The following is a 12989-nucleotide window of genomic DNA, read 5'->3' as shown; positions in this document are numbered from 1 at the left end:
TGGGAGTCTGAGTCAGTTGAGCTGGGCCAGCTGCAAGCATTCAGCAGGTCTTTTATTGCAGAATAGTTGTATCCCTTAAGGTGTGTCTGCACCACGTTTTGGAGTGAGCCTCTGAGCCTAGGTTAACAGACTTAGCACTCTAAATTTAACTGTGTAGGCAGCACTTTGAAGTGATAGTTTGAGCTGGAGCTTGGGTTCTGAGGCGGATGGGGTTGGTCTTCAGAGTCTGAATGTCTGCCTAAGCAGCAACCTCAAAGTACTATCTGTTCAGTTATTTTTAGAGAACTAGCACAAGCCCTGCAAGGCTGAATCTGCCAGCCATTCTGGAAGGTTCTCTGGTGCTCAGTCCAAAATGCGGTATAGACATAACCTCTAAAACACCTGTGCTCCACTAGACTGGTCAGTCAAATGCCAGCCACGCCTCTTTGTTTTGGGTTTCTCATATTGCTGCTTTTTATTGGCCCCACATTTTAAGGGAACATATGCCACTTGTATGTAGGGTACTTGAGGTGGAAGAAGAGGCTAATCACTATATAGTCTTTAGGCATTTACAAAGCTATCTCTCCCTGTTAACAGTGCTTAACAGACACTAAATGTTAGTCCTAGATGGTTCCTTTATACTCAGATGTACCTGTCTGAACTCAAGAGAGACAGAGTGTGTGCGTGTGCATGTGTGTATAGGGAGAGATTTCTTTCACTCATGCTAGCTCCATGTTGCAGATTCCATTTGAGGAAGTGTGCAGATCCATTGGGGATTCTGACAAGCTAAGAGCACTTCTGGTCAGTTGCTACAGGATGGGCAGATTCCCTCAGTATGCCATGCTGTAGAGCAGGGCTACTCAACACATGGCCTGCAGGCTGCATGCGGCGCACAGCCCATTGTTTACAGCCCACACTGTGGTTTGGCTTTGCACAGGGCTCAATACACGGCCTGCGAGTGAGATCCTTTGAATGTGGCTTCCACAGGGAACATGCTCCACAATGGTGAGGTGTCTCCCAGGCGGGATGAGCACTAAAAGACACCAGCAGATGGGCTGGCTGGAACAGACGGGTACAAGATGTTAGTGTTTCTAGCCCCCAGGGAGGAGGTGCTGGGAATGCTGGGGCATTGTGGGAAGTGCTGGCTACTTAGCCTTGTGGGCAGAGTCTGAGAGGTGCTGTCCAGCACCGCAGCTTAAGGCTTAATCTTTGTATTCATGCCTGTAAGTGTGAAAGAAGCTGTTTGCATATATTTGCATGTACATGCAACCACACTTAAGTTGTGGCTCTCGGCATATGTTGTGAGTATCAGTGTGACCCCCCCAGGGCTTCCAAAGTTGGGTAGTCCTGCTGTAGAGCATCTATATAGGTATAGTCAGGGCTCACCAAGCAGCGGCGAGCCCCGCTCGCCAGCCATGCGGTTCGGCATGCTGCGCATGCGCAGACCGTGCTGCGCATGCACTGACTGCACTGGCAGCTGTGCCGGCTTGTAATTGTCGAGCCCTGCTTATAGTTATAACTAGAGCTCGACAGTTAATGTAATCTACTCGCCCATGGTGAGTAGATTAGAAGCCGGCGCTGCACAGTCAGCACATGCGCAGCGTGCCGAACTGTGCGGCTGGCGAGAAGGGCTTGCCGTGGCTTGGCGAGCCCTGGTTATAACGGTATATAGTTAGCAAGAGTTCTAAGAACCCTGGGATGCTCTCCCAGAATCAAATTGTGTCTGTAGAATATTGTGAGTACAGGTATGAGTTATAGCAATGCATTATGGATTCCTAAATTCAAGCTTGGAAAGAACAGGTTTGGAGGAGTGGATAATCCCAACCTGGGTTTACAATGCAATGTAAACCATATCTTTTGTGTGTCTATATACACACACAAATATTATGGGCAAGATGAGTATCACTATGTATCAAGATTTCCCAACACTTCCCATTACAAGACCCTTTTTTTAAAGTTGCTTATAATCTTTCCAAATTCATCATTTGGGTAGAAATTTTCCCTGACAATATTTGCCTCATGCTGAATTTTATTTTGTGAAGGTTTTAACCAAAGTGGGCTCAGCTGTTCCAAAGAAATTAGTAGAAAATGTTGTTTTACCTCTGTTTAAAAAAAAAAAAAAGTGGTGACTTTTTTTCTTTGGGCAACTGTACTGCCTGTAGGCTTTGTGGGAAGGTCTTGAAATTTGCCAGAGGGCGGTCTTTGAGTTAACTACAGGCAGTCCCCGGGTTACGTACAAGATAGAGACTGTAGATTTGTTCTTAAGTTGAATTTGTATGTAAGTCGGAACTGGTACATATTGTAGGGGAAACTCTAACCAAACATTTCTCCAGAGCTCAGTTTTATTCTCCCACACCTCACTTCCCTCAGTCCTTTATTCTCAAGCTGAGGTGTCTGCTGAGAAAAGCCGCTCCACGTCTCCCTGGTCTGCTGGGGGGGGGGCGCTAGCTTCGTGTCTCCCTGGTCTGCTAGGGGGAAAAGCAGCTAGTGCGGGGTTGCCTCACCCCGTTTGTAAGTAGGGATCCGATGTAAGTCGGATCCATGTAACCCGGGGACTGCCTGTATATGCCTTTTTCATTCCCACTGAAAAGCCACCCAAATTTGGCCAACTTGCAAAACTTTGTAAAAAGTTTGGTAAAAATTTTTAGGGGCTGAATTTCCTAAAGATTTTGTTCATGCACACATGCTCCAGCCCAGAACAGAATGGGGATGTTGAGAAGTTTGTAATTCATTAATTGTGTAGTTGACAAAAATGTTGTTCACTACATGATTAATCGATAAGGAGTAGCACTGCTACAACTCAGTCCTGGTACCTGCCTGGTCCAGTAACTACTACTCTGCACTACAGAGTATTGCAGAGCTGCAGAGGGGGTTGATGCTGGGTCCCAGCACTAAAAGCCAGTGCATAGGCAGACAGGCAGGCTCAGTCCTGGCTAGCACTGGGACACAGCATAAACCCCCACTGCAGCTGTGCACTGTAAGCACTCCGAGCCAGCCTGGGGGTTGAAGGCAGATCCTGGCGTGAGCCAGGACTGAGCCAGCCTGCCTGTACACCGGCTCTTAGTGCTTGTAGTGCAGAGCTCTAGAAGGGATTGATGCACTAAGAGCCGGCATGCAGTCTAGCTGGCTCAGTCCTGGCTCATGCCAGGACCCCGCATCAACCCCTGCTGCGGCTTTGCAGTATAAGCACTTGTATTGCAGAGCTGCAGTGGGGATTGATGCCAGGTCCCAGCACTAAGAGCCAGTGTGTGGGCAGGCTGCCTCAGTCCCAGCCTATGCCAAGACCTGGCGTCAACCCCCACTGCAGTTTTGCATTTTAAGCAGAAAGAGTCAGTGTGGGGGTTGATGTCGGGTCCCAACATGAGCTGGAACTGAGCCAGCCTGTCAACCAGCCTGCTAAAAAATTAGTCGGGATGGGAGGGGGGGAGAATGATGCATGTAGTCAATAACGTTAACCAATAAGCACCCACTTACTGGTTAATCATTTAGTTGTTTGCTGTTACATCACTAGAACAAAGCCAGACTAGCTTCAGTTTTAGGTCTGGGTCCTATAGATTGTATCAGGTTCTGGCAGGGAGTCTCTTTTGTGCTCTCACTGCCTCCCTGCTGGGTCCAGGCAGTGTGGAGGAGGAAGCTACCCAATTTGAATGTAGAAGGGACAAGAACTGATCCTGTGGGTAGAGCAAATCGGGACAGCAAGCTTATGGGGTAGTCACTGGGACTGAAAGCTAGTGGAGGGAGGTTGGGGAAACTGGCAGTAGGAGTTATGGTGTGGGGAGACTGGGAATGATTGGGCAAGGAAACTGGGAGTAGGAGGAAGATGGGGGGAAGACTAGGAGCTGAAATCAGATGAGGAATTCTGTAGGGAGGAGACTGAAACAGAACCAGTGAACAAGCCACCTTAAATCTGGCATTTTATAACTTTTTTGAGAGCTTGATTTGTCAACTGTAACAATAGTCTTATAATATAGATTTTGTGAGGGCAATATATAACTTGTGTGAATTAGTCTCTTCTTGATTCCGAGGTTTTGCAATTTAGTGCGGCTGGATCAGTTGCATACATTCAAGTCAATCGCATCTTTTTGGCTTGATATTACAAATGGAGACATTACTTGTGAATGCTATAAGTAGTATTATTTTTGCAAACTGACAATAGGTCTTGCAACAAAGAAACCTTTATCAAGAATAAATTATTTATGTGCTCTTATCCAAACGATGTGACCTGTGGCGCTGAACTGTCTCCTGGGATACTGGTTAAGAGCCTGAGGCCAGGATAGTGCTTGTAAGGACATAATTTGATTAGTCCAAGTACATTATGTGCTACAACTTTTGCTTGTGCTGATTGACTCTAGGTGGAATTAGAAAATTCAAAATACTGCAGAAATGCAGTGTAGCACAACAGCTTGGATTCTAAATCATGAGTATGCTGTCTGTCTGTGGGCTCCTTCTGTTTGAGCTGCAGTTCCTTGCTTTGTTCAAATATAGCGTGCTTTCCTTTTTAGAGAGTAGAAGGGGACTGTATCGCTTTTAAATCTTCTTTAATCTGACCTTTACTGAGATTTTTCAATATTTCAAGAGGTCTCTCTAAAGGAGAGCATCCTTCGATGTAACGTTTGGGTTGTGCTATTGAGCATGCATTCTGTGGATATGTTTTGCATTAATAAATATCTCTAGGCAGGACAAAGCCATCCAAACACATAATTTAAGTTTATATTATCAGATCTGTAGTGCCCCCACGGTTTCCTCAGCAATTTCCCTTTCCTAGTTAAAAATCCTGCTTTAGATTAGACATGCAGTACTTTCCCCTTGCTATTACTGTGCCTTTCTGCAGAGGATCTCACCTGAGGATCACATCCCAAGAACCTCCATATTGGAGTTGCCTCTGTCAATTACTGGACCAGAGACAACACTTAATAAACTAGCATGTTCCTTCCCTTTTTCTTGTTCTCCTTGCTAGTAAACAAGGCAGATGGTTATCTTGTGACAGCTAATTAATGCTGCCACTTGACAAAACAATTTGAGGCACCCTCATACAAATAGAGAGCCCAGCTGTCATAGAAGAATGAGCCAGATGTCCAATCTTGTAGTTTTATGATCAAGGAACACAAATGTTGATTAGACATTTTAAAATGGTCATGTGATTACACAAAAAGTCACTACTACGCATCATCTCAATTGATCCAATAAGTCTCTGCACAATGCTTGTAAAGATCTCCAAACAGTAACAGGTAGAGACTTGTCCAGGGATAAAAGGAGAAATATAGCTCCCTGCTTCCTTTGTTTATTGCATTTGTTGACTAAGTGATTATCTGAAAAGAGGATTAGGTGTGGGGTTTTTTTTTTAAACCCCTTTGTTGAAGAAGCTTCTTGCAGGAAAACTGGAACTGATTCAATTTTTCTGATAGCCTGTTTGTTCCTCAATCTAGTTATGATTTCTGAGCTGACCAACCTGTGGTCCACCATAATACATTGTATTGGTATGCATGACATTCTGCAAATTTTGGGAGATGGCAGTTTTAGTTTGAGTTGCATTACCAATAGTCATTCTTGTCTAAATTCTTAGGCTTGTAAAGGCTACAAGGCACCCTCCATCCATTGTAGTCAGTGGAATTTGAGGGTACTCTGTACCTGAAAGAGGAAGGCATTCATGTGCAGGATTGGGCACTGAAGTATAATGATCAAACACTGGCCTATTGAAATAAATGGAGCTTTCTGCTGGAAGTCTGTACACCCTTGCAGATTTCAATAGGACTTTGATCTGGCCTATCTGCCCAGATCAAATTGCAGGGTTACGGCCTGAAACTCTTATCAGGCAATAAAAAAAAGAAATGTAATTTAATCAGTTCTGTTACGCCCATTTAGTCTTTCCCTAAACTCCAATTCTCTTGCTCTGATATCAGCTACATTAAAACATTTTAAAACCAAAAATGTATATTTCCAAGGAATACACACCAACCTTCTTTGTTACTTCTGAAGTTTTGCTAGGTAGCATGAGAGTTAACATACAGTCTGCTAAAACAAAAGATAAACAATAGTTACTTTGGTCAAAAAATAATAAATGTAATTCCAAAAATAATTTGCTTGCTACAAATGCCTTTCAGAGTTGTAACTTTTAATCACAAGAATAGCCTTTAGTATATTATTTGCTGCAAGTTATTACCCCATATTTTTGCATTCTAACCCTCTTTTTAATTTGTGTAGAAGCAAAGTATAAAATGAATGATTTCATCTCAGGTTTATTATATTTGTATTGGGACAATACTGTATCAAGCTACAATACAATAATGTGCCTCCCTATTCTCAAGGCTAATGAGAGTGTTTTCTGAGGGTTAATGTGATAAAATAACAGTGATTGAATATTAATGATGATGCAGTCAGTGTAATAATAACGTGCTTTATTAATGCCATGGTACTCTTACTTCTGAGGTCAGTGATAACCATGATTAATTTTTCCATATTTTATCCCTTAGAAACTAGATGCCAAATCTCTCATCAAACTAAACTTCGCTAAAAACAATGAAGGTGAGTTGGTACATTTTTTTTGAACACTTTGGAAATCAGGATTCTCTTACAGCTGTAGGTTCATGTACTCAAGTAACTTGTGTTACTTTCCATGTGTGATCATAATTTTATTTTCAAACTCTGCCTCTGATTGTTGCAATCAACATGTTCTTCATTAAGGCCCCATTTCTGCCACCCTTATGTTGAGTAGTTTTATTTTTCCGCAGGCAATCCTATTTCATTTTGTAACTGCTTGCCAAGCAAGATACTCCTTGATGGGGGTGAGAGTTTCAGAGGGCGGGGTGCAGTTGCATGATATCTTTAGCCAATACCCATAACTGTTACAACCAATTTACTACAGGAATCTGAGCCCTTTCATTCTGGCTTACTTTAGTAAACCAAGATAACGTGTAACAGAATATAAAAGAATAAAGTCTTCATATTGTCATGTTATGTTTCAGCAGAATTCTGAGCACATTAGCCTGGAAAAGATGTTTATTTTTCCTTGCTAGTTATTCTTCAGCTTCCCAATTAATTCAGTAGAATTATGTCTGGCTTTTAAAAGACCAGATGAAAGGGAGATGCTGCCTTTGCTAATGATATAGTAATAGTGTGAAAAAGAAAGTCTGTCATTAAGAAGCTGATGGAGCTCATTGTGACCTGGTCCACACTGGTGGCGGGGTTTAAGATACTCACTTCAGCTATGTAAATTAGCGTAGCCAATATAGTCCACACACTGAGATCTTTTTACTGCAGTATCGTCACTGCACTGTGTTGATGGGACATTGGCTCCCGTCGACTTCCTTTATGCTCCTTGGAGAGGTGGAGGACAGAAATTGAGAGGTGAGTGCTCTCCCATCAGTTTAGTATGTCTTCACCAGACCTCAACTGGTAAATCAACACTTGTTGCATCAATTACAGCAGTATCCATTTCACAATTAACTCTATTTTTCTCTACATAACAACTGTTTTCAAAACAGTGTCCTTTGGATTCCAATTGATTTCAACCCAAAGGTTAATTTTTATTTAAATACTACAAAAAGTGCAGGCTGACATTTGAGTAAAGTGACAGAAGAATAAGTCAAAAACAGCAAATGGTCTGGTAGCACTTTATAGACTCACAGAACATGTAGATGGTATCATGAGCTTTTGCTCTCCCGGAGTTCAATAAAATTGCTTTCAAAAAATTGTCCTTGAAATGAATGCATTCCTCCAGGGCCAAAATACATGAGATATGCTGGAACTTAGTTTGTTTCTAAACCTCATTATGAATATTGTAATTTAACCTTTTTCAAATGAATTAATTTGTACAGACAAAGATTAGAATATTCTCAAAGGTCCAGGCTATATAATAATGTGCATCATACATCAGGAGAATGGCTATAACTGAATTGGCATAGTATATAGAGCTAGGTTCTTTATCCTTAGAATAAGCAGTGAAGGAGAGCTTTCCCTTTATACCTTTATATGTCTCTGTCCCTGGCTATCTGAGGCTGTTCATCACTGTTATTTGATTTGCCCAGTACTCTGGGGTATGCTCATTTATCAGGGTTACTCGTATGGGACTGGGGAAAGGTTAACCTTTCCCATCCGTGTGCTGTTTGTGCTTACTTGTGCTCTCATATGGAGCTGAATTCTCCCTGCTGCCAATTCCTCCTCCCACTGGAGCTCTCCTGCAGGAACTAGGTTCCTCAGGTTGGGGTTCTTACCACCTTAGCAACACACACCGACACTCACACCCACTAACAGAGCACGTCTGAGGGGACTGGGTAATCAGCACTCACAAGCTGACCCCCTCATATGTCCCTGGACTCAGCTGGCTGGGTTTCACAGCAATGCCACACTGCATCCTCATGTGCCTTTGGACTCCATGGGCTGGATTAAACAGCACTTTAAGCTGCCATCCTCATAAGCCCCCAGGTTCAGCACCCCCTATCCCCACTTTCACACCACAGTCATTCACTGGTAAACCACACAATGAGCAAACCCCACAGGATTTTGGGCACTACAGGGATCTTTAGCTTGGGTACACGAAGTGTTGTTGCAGAGTGAATGGGAAAGCCTAAGCAACACCCCTTAAGGAAGAGTGAGCAAAAGAGAAAGAAAGAGAGAGAAGCAACCAGCTTAACAATGAAAGTTATTTATTTCTGAGTAGTGAATAGATATCAAAAAGTTACAATATTAAATCTAACAGTTACAATATTAAATCTAAATTGAAACTGATTACAAATATTAAGTAACCATATAACAGTTTACATAGGGCAGGGTCAGAAGGCTATGCTTAGAGCAGTGTTTCCTAATTTTATTTGGCTGAGGAACCCTTTTCAGCTTTTCAAGGAACCCCTAGATTTGTCAAGCGCCAAAAAAAAAAAAAAAGGGGTGTGGGTGGGGTGGGGGAGGAGAGAGGGACCCACCAATTCATGAAATTTACATCCCTTTCCCAAGACCCCCCAACTCCCTTCTGTGAGGCCTCATCCTCTCTGTTCCCCTCCTCTCCATCACCCAGCCCTTATACCTGTCTCAACCTAGTGAGAGTGAGATGTGGGGTGGGAATGAGGGATTTGGGTGTGGGAAGGGGTGAGAAGTACAAGCTCTGGGAGGGAATTTGGATGCAGGAGAAGGGGCTGTTGACTCAGGGAGGGGGCTCTAGGCTGGGGAGTGTTGGGCTCAGGTGGAAGGTTGGGGTGCTGAGCAAGCCAGGGCTTGTGGATGTGAGGGTGCAGGAGTTTGGTTGGATATGTGAGGGACTCAGGGCAAGAGGTTTGTGAGTATGATGGGCTCAGGACACAGATTTGTGATGTGTGGATGGTGGAGGAATGTTGTGGCAGAAGACTGAGGATGTGGGGATGCAGGAGTGTGGGGATGTAAGAGGCTCAGGACAGGGGGTTCTAGTGTATGATAGGCTCAGATTTGGGGTCAGGTGGTGCAGGAGTGTTATGATGTTGCAGTGAAATGGGGGTTTGGTCCCAATTCGGGGCTTGTTGGCCTGGCTTCATTTTTAAATAAAATATTGTCAGACTCAAAAGGTTTTAGCATTGTCTTTATATGTGAGAGGGGTGAGGAACCTGTTTTGAGTCAAGGGTCACTGACCCACAGAAAAGTCAGTTGGGGGCCACACAAATGAGATGCAAAAAAACAAAAAAAAGCTCCTCCCAAAACCCCCAAGCCTCACTAATGTGGTCCCAAATGTGCTGGTGGTGATAGGGGACAGAGTGCTAGTGGGTGCTGTGGCTGGAGAGAGGGTGCTGCTGTGTGGAAGGATGCTGGCTCAGGTGGCGGGGTGCTGGGGCAAGGTGCTGGGACAGACAGGTGGCAGGGTGCTGGGGTCAGGGACATGGTCCTGCTGGACACTAGGGTGACTGGCAGGGTGCTAGGACAAGGAACAGGGTGCTGCTGGATGCTAGCGTGGATGGCAGGGTGCTGGGGCCAGGGCCAGGGCCAGGGTGGTGCTGAGTCCTGGGGTGTGAGGCAAGGTGCTGGGGCCAGGGCGGTGCTAGGGTGGATGGCAGGGTTGCCAAGGAGCGGGATAGGGATGGGGTGCAGGATCTGGGAGGGAGCTGGGGGCGGAAGGGGACAAGGTCTGGGTGGTAGGTAGGATGCAGAAGCAGGCTGGATGTAGGGTGTCTGGCTATGAGGGAGGGTGCAAGGAGGGGACTTGGGTAGGAGTTGGACCTCCCTGATCTGGCACCCTCTAGATGGGACTGGTCCCAAATGAGAAATTTTTCGACCAGGGGAGGTCATTTCAGGGCTCCTGGTCCTCCTCCCTCCTTCCCCACTAGGCATCTTTGCACCTCTACCCCTGCAACCGAACTAAGCTGCCCACCGCTGCTGGTTCCCTGCACTTCCCCCAAAACCATCCCTCACAATCCAAGGGAGTGCAGCACCAGTTCCCTGCAGCCCCTCACAGCCCAGCTGAGCTGCCCATCTGTTCTGTATGCCCTCCCCCATCCACCTCAGCCCAGCTGAGCCCTGCACTGGTTCCCTGCATGCCACCCCCACAGCACAGCTGATCCCCGTTTCCCTGCACCTCCTCCAAGCCCCACAAAACTGCTGAGCCAAGAGCCGATTCCCTGTACCTTCCTCCCCTTGAGTCTAGCCCTGGTTCCCGGTACCTCCCTCCTCCTGCAGTCAAACTGAGCTCCACACACACACACACACCCAACCCCACCCCACCGCCCAGCCCAGCTCCCCAGACCTCCCCACTCTGCAACCCAGCTGAGCTCAATTTCCCTGCACCTTCCCCCAAACCATGTAGACATTCTGAGCCAGTGCTGATTCCCTGCCCCTGCCTTCCTCCCTCCCTGTGGCTGTGTCTACACTGGCACGATCTTGTGCCAAAGCGGCCACTCTTGCGCAAAAATTTGCTGCCTGTCTACACTGGCCGTGTGTTCTTGCGCAAGTACACTGACATTCTCATGTATGAAATCAGGGCTTCTTCCGCGAGAACTACGATGCTCCCACTCAGGAATAAGCCCTTTTGAGCAACTGTTCTTGCGCAGGAGGCCAGTGTAGACAGGCAACATGAATTTCTTGAGCAAGAAAGCCCTATGGCTAAAATGGCCATCGGCACTCTCTTGGGCGAGAGAGTGTCCACACTGCCATAGATGCTCTTGTGCAAAAGCACAGCTCGCACATGGAAGAGTGGATGTGTTCTTGCACAAGAAACAACCAGTTTAGACATAGCCTAAGAGTTTCCTCACATAAGCAAAATGAATTTTGTGTTGTGCACCAGTATTGAGTTCATGTGGCTTGTTTGGATGTGCTACCCAAGTTGTTGTTAAATATTTTTAAACCTCTACCTTTTCCCTCTGCTGCCATGTCAGCTCCCCTGGTGCCTGCTGCCCCCCGACTTCTCACCCTCCTCTGCTGTCCTGACTCCTGCTCTTCTCACTGTCCTCAGCCCTCCTGCAACCTGCCCCCCTCCACCAGACCTTCTCTCCTCCCTGTGCCCACTTCTCCAGTAGCCCCACTCTGATCATGTGAGCTACCCCTCCTCATCCCCTCTTCTAACGTCTCCCTCTACAAACCTGCCCTGCGTCTCTCCTCTGATGGTGGTCCCTCCACTGGGCAGGTGTCTGCCCAGAATCCCCTGGCACCTGCACCTTCTCTTACCCCTGCACCCTCCTGGTGCCTCCCCCTTCCCTCACTTCCCCTGCCCCCTTTGCTCCATTTTTCTCTAATGCCCACCCCTCAACACCCTCTGCCCCCGTTCCCCTCATATCCCTGTGCTCTCTCACATGACTTGTTCCATCCCAGCCTTCCTCATACCCACCCCTTCTTTCAAGCCTTCTCCCAGCACCTCCTCTCACCCTTCTAGCCCCCAATGCCCTTACCTTCTCCCCTCCCAGTATCACCCTGTCCCCCTCCCACTGACACCCCCCCTCCTGCCCTTTCCCTCATTGTGCTTGGCCCCCTGGCATTTGTCTCTCTTCTACCCTGTCCCTTTGGTGCCTTCCCCTTCCCCTCCGCCCACGCACAAGCACCTTCCTCTCCCAGCCCTTCCCCTTTCCCTCTGCACAAGCCCCTTCCCTCCCCCTCCCCCTCCCCCTCCCCCTTCCTTTCCCTCTCTGTCTCCCTCTCCCGTACCTTCTGCCTTCCACTTTGTGGGGCTGGAGTCTGTGCTCTGTCCCCGGACTCCGAAGCCGCAACTCAGCCACGCGGCGCATCACAGTGCCCAGCAAGTTTTAAATCCCGGGCCGTGACATTGTCACGTCTGGGCGTCTCTCCACCCGCTGGTTTGAGCGTGCTGTGCACGGCAGCAGCAGCCAGCCAGGGGGAGCTCAGGGAAGGTTGCGCACGTCAGGGACGGGTCCGGGGACGGGGGAGAGACGCTCTGGGGCCGGGCTGGGAGGATGCGCGTGTGGGGGGCCGGGACCAGCTCCAGCACCAGATATTGCGGGAGCATGGGCACCACAAGCCCACACAACTCGCCACCCATGCCTCTGCTGGCTAGTTGGCTCTCTCTCTCTCTTTCAGAGGGGGAGGGGGATCGCTGGCTCCTCACGGAACCCCTCGTTTTGCTCCGTGGAACCCCAGGGTTCGGAGCACCAATTGGGAAACACTGGCTTAGAGAGATAGTTGATTGGAGGGGGAGAGAGAGAGAAACCTCACCACTCCATGGAGCTTGCACTGATCGGGGTTCCCAGGTGATGACGGTAGCCGGGGGTCCAGAGGGCAGGAGACAAGCAGAACAGAGCCCCCAGCATGATCAGACAGGAGATGAAGAAGTCTCAATGGAACTGATGCAGTTTAAGTCCAGGTATCAGAACAGTTTTTCTTGGGGCAAGGATAGGAGTTTTTATAGGGATAGTTCAAAGCGAAAGAGGAGAGACAATAGAGACTGATCACCCCTGGTTATGGATGATGTTCCTTGAACAAACTCACAATGCAATTAGGCAGTTTCAGTATTTTGGATGTCAATAGGATCATTACTAAAATTGGTCTGATAATGACTAATTTGGGTGTGAGCAGGCCTGGAGCAGGGATTTCCCATCAGGCAGTGCTTCTCT

At 47.1% G+C, this 12989-nt stretch overlaps 1 protein-coding gene across 1 annotated transcript in view; it reads left to right on the top strand.

Moving 5' to 3' along the window:
• PPIL2 (peptidylprolyl isomerase like 2) overlaps positions 1–12989 on the top strand; it is a 160706-nt gene that overhangs the window by 30736 nt on the left and 116981 nt on the right. Inside the window, exon 6 of the mRNA XM_075898287.2 lies at positions 6450–6501. Within this exon, the coding sequence (XP_075754402.1) occupies positions 6450–6501 (52 nt within the window). The remainder of the gene's footprint in view (positions 1–6449; positions 6502–12989) is intronic.

This window comes from Pelodiscus sinensis, chromosome Z, assembly GCF_052426305.1.
Source record: "Pelodiscus sinensis isolate ZL-2025 chromosome Z, ASM5242630v1, whole genome shotgun sequence".
Classification (NCBI taxonomy): Eukaryota; Metazoa; Chordata; order Testudines; family Trionychidae; genus Pelodiscus; species Pelodiscus sinensis.
Note: the sequence above shows the minus strand (reverse complement) of the source record. Positions and strands in the feature narration are given on the sequence as shown.